The sequence below is a fragment of the Sinocyclocheilus rhinocerous genome, unplaced genomic scaffold (genome assembly GCF_001515625.1).
Source record: "Sinocyclocheilus rhinocerous isolate Xijiao unplaced genomic scaffold, SAMN03320098_v1.1 scaffold171, whole genome shotgun sequence".
Classification (NCBI taxonomy): domain Eukaryota; kingdom Metazoa; phylum Chordata; class Actinopteri; order Cypriniformes; family Cyprinidae; genus Sinocyclocheilus; species Sinocyclocheilus rhinocerous.
Window position 1 is genome coordinate 263,884 of NW_015642206.1, and position 5,442 is coordinate 269,325.

General features: G+C 37.5%; 1 protein-coding gene across 1 annotated transcript in view; it reads left to right on the top strand.

The window, feature by feature from the left end:
* The window catches only part of LOC107755715 (death-associated protein kinase 1-like), a 95,088-nt gene that overhangs the window by 49,989 nt on the left and 39,657 nt on the right, over positions 1-5,442 (top strand). The window contains exons 8-11 of the mRNA XM_016572599.1: positions 2,590-2,742; positions 4,199-4,244; positions 4,334-4,423; positions 4,909-5,001. Coding sequence (XP_016428085.1) covers positions 2,590-2,742; positions 4,199-4,244; positions 4,334-4,423; positions 4,909-5,001 — 382 coding nt within the window. The remainder of the gene's footprint in view (positions 1-2,589; positions 2,743-4,198; positions 4,245-4,333; positions 4,424-4,908; positions 5,002-5,442) is intronic.

Here is a 5,442-nt window from a genome sequence, read left to right on the forward strand (position 1 = left end):
TGTGTGTTGAGGTGCTGGCGTTTTCAGCACTGTCAAAATAAAAGTCACGCCTCAAACACATCGGCCAAACAGAAAAACTTGTCGGCCGATGCCGATATATGAAAAATGCCGATATATCGGTCGACTACTACTGCCGATACGATCACCGATACCGATCTTTTAAAAGCCTCCTTTTTATCATGTAGAATTATTTATAGTGATTATCCAATCAAGATTTTTAGATATTTTTTCAGGACCTGAATTTCATTTTTGAAAATGAAGTCCCCTTTTAGGTGACTCTTGTGAGAGGGGATTTTTTTAATTTGAGGGGTGGAATTTTTTTTTTCTTTTCTTTTCTCAAAAATATATATTTATCTCACCTAAATGTTTAATCATGCAGTGCATTCTTGTTTTTACAATTGTTCAATTGTTGCACAATTGCTTACACATAGTACAAGCCTGATTTCATGAGCTATATGTGAGGCGGCCTACGCCAGGTTCAACATACTCTGTTTGCAGCGCTTATGTAGTCCATATGCGGTACTTCATTGTGCAGGAGTACGCTACTGATCTGTGGCTGTTTACCACAAACACAACTTTTATCTATTATTTTGATTTCAAATCCAAATATTGTTACTAAAAATGCTTTTTCAGCATTGTGATTCTTTTTTTTTACATAGTACAGTAATACAATCTTTTATAGACGTGTTTAAATGCAATAAATATAAGCAACACATAATTCAATGCTTTTTACTTTTGCATTTACTTCTAGATTTATATATTAAGTTGCTCAAGCAAGTGGCAAAACATTTAAACTACTTTTCTTACGTTATCACAAACATTCTAAATTAAAACTTGCCATTGACAGAAACAGTCAGCTCTACTGCCTTTTCTTTAGCATTTAAATCTTTATTACAAGCAATCTTGCGGTTAATACAGAACTTTGTTTTCCTACAGTACCTCCACGAGTGCCATCTATTAATGCTTTGTTTATCTAATAGTGCTCTTTTCCTTTAAACCTAGCCAAAAAGCCATGTGTGTTGACTGTGAAACACAGTAGACTTTAATTATGCATTCATGGTGTTATTACTACATTTTCTGTGTCAATCCATGTTCATATTTACCACAAACAATGCGCTGTCACTTTAATTCAGCGCGTGCATCACAGCAAACTCGGTGTGGAAACAATCGCTGCACTGCTGCAGATGCACCGCTCATGAAATGCACTGCCAGACAGCAACTGTGTGCAGTGTGAACACTTTAATCCGTTAACATGAGCACGGAAAAAATACGCACAGCATTTCTCATTGCAAACGGAGTAATGTGAACCTGGCGTTATGTGTGTGCGCTGCGAGTGTGCATGAGCGCACAGTCTCCAGAAGAGCGTGCGAGCGCTGAATGGTTAAACACTGGCAAGAATTTTTAAAAAAATGCAATTTATAAACTTTAGTGACGATGCGACACTGCCTCGATTGTCCAAGTGACAATTCCTGTGTCGACTGTGCAGCTCTCTTATAGACGCTTGCAGACGCGATTTGACTTGAAGCCATTTGGGCATTTTTAAAAGAAGGAAAGAGAGCTTACGGTGATTCACTCGCTATTTGTGAAATTATGTCTCACAGAAAGTCTTCAAATTACTTTATAAGTTATTTAATGAAGAAATATGAATTGTACCTCACCTTCAGCATTATAATTATTTCACCCACGCCGGACAGAGACTGAGACGGTGCTGCTGTATGTCATGCCGAACCTCACATGGCAGGCGCGTCATCAGCTTGAGATCGGTTTATGAGATCTGCCTTTATAGAGACCGCCGATCAAACCTCCCAAAGCAATTATCGGCCGATAGTGATCGGTAGCCGATCAATCGGAGCACCCCTATAAAGAAAATTAAGCCTACTTTTAGGATTGTTAAAGCCACGTTTGATCCAAAAATGTATATTCTTGTCTTCTCTATCCTATCTGTGTCCATCACTATCTGTCCATCAACGTGTGCTAATATTAGCAGTCCAAAGAGAGCTAGAAAGTTCAATGTCTATCTCAGGGTTGTTCCTTACACTCTCCTTTCATCATTGGCAAATAGAGCTTCACATCGGGTAGATATCGCACACCATTGTCACATCTAATCCTGACGCTCTTCTTGCACTCCTATTCCACCATTCTTTTCTTTTTCTCACATTTTTTTGAGACTGCTTCTCACCCATAGGGAACGCCATTAATTAGCAGTGTGAATTTAGAACAGCTGTAACTTTACAATTAATAAAATTTCTCCTGACAGTGTTTCTAAAAGCCATGTAAAGATTTATCACTGCAGATTTTTAATTAGCAACAGCAATAAGTTTCGATTATAATAGTGGAAAGAGAGCTTGTTGGGACCCAATGTTACTCTGGTCTATAACAGATTTTTATCACAAAAGAAAAAATGGAATTGAGCTTGTAAAATAAAGTGCTTATGTTGAACACTAAATGGCCTTTGCCTGTTTTCTCACACTTTAATAGTAATGGTCAGTAGTAAACTTAATAAGTAAACTTTGTTGAATGCTGCTGTACTGTAGACGTTCACGTCCAATAAATGGGTGATAAAATTGTCTTTTTTCTCTGTATCTTCAGACTTAGTGGTGCCTCACCTTTCCTGGGTGAAAATAAGCAGGAGACACTTGCCAATGTGTCAGCTGTGGACTACGAGTTTGATGAGGAATACTTCAGCAACACCAGTGCTTTGGCCAAAGACTTCATTGCACGGTTACTGCTCAAAGATCCAAAGTAAGAACCACTGAAGAAGCTTGTTATGGTTTGAGGTGGTTTGGTAGGGTTCACCTTTGCCGCTAGTTGTTTCTTTTATTGAGCAGTTCCTTTTTAGAAACCAACTGGCTTGAATAATATTTTATTTTTACTTTTCACTATTTATATTGTTTTTTTGTTTTTTTTAAAATATTATTAAATATCATTAAACTAGTTGTTAACTGATTTTCTGTGGTTATACTGAATCAGTGAATCCTGCGAAGAACGTTCGTCACAAATCATGTCTAATTAACTAAGTAACTGAGGAAGTGGGTTGTGTCAACAAACAAGAACAGGTGCTTTGCACATGAATGTGGAGACGTTAATAATTCCTGTTTTGGTTCCATATTGGTCTACCAAGTTGCTTCTCTGCGGGTTGACTGCTCTCATTTAGTCTTTATCTACACTGAGCTCATTTACTTCTGATGATATTTAAAAGAGAACTAAAACTAGTTCTGCAGAAGTCCTGTCGGTACTTCACTAAAATGCGTCATTCACAGCATAAATGCTGTTTAAGTCTAAACATTGTCACGAAAGCTGATATGCAACATTCCAGAGCCCAATCCCACAATTCCTTCTGTGTGTTCCGCAATGCACACTGTGATAAATATCTTTGGATTTGTATACTGAATGCCTTCTTGTTTACTCCGAAGGTTGTCTTTTAGGTGCTCATTTGTAGGAGCTTGGTTTCTTTTATTGAGCAGTTCCTTTTTAGAAACCAACTGGCTTGAATAATATTTTATTTTTACTTTTCACTATTTATATTGTTTTTTTTTTGTTTTTTTTAATATTATTAAATATAATTAAACTAGTTGTTAACTGATTTTCTGTGGTTATACTGAATCAGTGAATCCTGCGAAGAACGTTCGTCACAAATCATGTCACTAATTAACTAAGTAACTGAGGAAGTGGGTTGTGTCAACAAACAAGAACAGGTGCTTTGCACATGAATGTGGAGACGTTAATAATTCCTGTTTTGGTTCCATATTGGTCTACCAAGTTGCTTCTCTGCGGGTTGACTGCTCTCATTTAGTCTTTATCTACACTGAGCTCATTTACTTCTGATGATATTTAAAAGAGAACTAAAACTAGTTCTGCAGAAGTCCTGTCGGTACTTCACTAAAATGCGTCATTCACAGCATAAATGCTGTTTAAGTCTAAACATTGTCACGAAAGCTGATATGCAACATTCCAGAGCCCAATCCCACAATTCCTTCTGTGTGTTCCGCAATGCACACTGTGATAAATATCTTTGGATTTGTATACTGAATGCCTTCTTGTTTACTCCGAAGGTTGTCTTTTAGGTGCTCATTTGTAGGAGCTTGTTGTTTTAAGTTAAATAATGAGAGGTTCACAAACTGCCTGCCTATGTTCATTACATTCTGTGTGTTAAAAAAAGTAAATATCACATGTGAAAATGATGTTTTCATGTTTACAGAAAAAGAATGACAATCCTGGACAGTCTTCAACACCCCTGGATCAAGGTTTGTCCAACAACCACTCCATATGAAACAGTTATCAAGCACATTATCATCTTAACACTTGGTTAAAAGTGCGAATGTCTTCTTTTAAGCCAAAGGACACACAGCAGGCACTGAGTCGGAAGGAATCAGCAGTGAATATGGAGAAATTTAAGAAGTTTGCTGCCAGAAGAAAATGGAAGGTGCTTTTTTTTATTCGACTTTTGACTGTTTTCTGTTTAAATGTTCAACATTCAGATAGCAAACATCATGTTCTACTGTGAAAAAAGTAACTATTTGACATAAAGTGTGAGCAGTGTTGTGCCCTCAGTAGTGCTTTCTGAGGAATCAGCATTATGTGCCACGCCAACAAGTCACGCTATTTCCACACAGCACACACGCTGTTAAAAGCACGCTAAACAAACCCTTGGAGCTATGAAACAATAAAGAAGCGCGCATAAAGTTACAGTGCCCTCAAGCGCAGAATTAAGCTTGTGTCATAAAAACAAATAATAGTCGGTTAACATGTCATTTGAAGAGTTGAAATATTATTTAATCTATTGAGAGGAGTTGTAATCGCTGTTTGATGCTTTAGATAAAAGGCCTGTTACAAATTCTATAGAATGTGTCACGAATATCATCTCTCCTTTAATATTGTTTGTTTGTTTGTTTTGTCTGACTTCCTTAGCAATCGGTGCGTCTCATCTCTCTGTGTAACCGGCTCTCCCGCTCCTTCCTGTCTAGGAGCAATATGAGTGTGGCACGCAGTGATGACACACTGGTAAGGGTTCACAGTTAAAGTCATCATTCAAGAAACTTCTTAAGATTACATTCATGTGTTACACCTGATGTGTAGATGAGGTAGACTTCCAAAACATTTTTTTATTACAAAAAAAGGCAACAGGAACTGGCAAAAAGAACTAGAGCCCTGCACGGGCCTCAAATTTAGGCCCTAGCCCAGCCCTGGCCCAAGACGCTCAGGCCCTAGTCCGGCCCGTGTCCGACAGCTTATCAGAATTACCGACCCGAGCCCGTCTTTTTTTCCCCTTCTCCCAAAACAGCTTATACTACTGTTTCAACTATTAAAATAGTTCAGTTTTGTATGTAATAGCAAAGTGATTATATTTTGTTTCGTTTTTTTATGAAGTTAATTTAAAAAAACGTTTGGAGCATTTTTTGGTCGTTAAATATAAGTTTTTGTTTTTTAAAGTAACGACCAAGC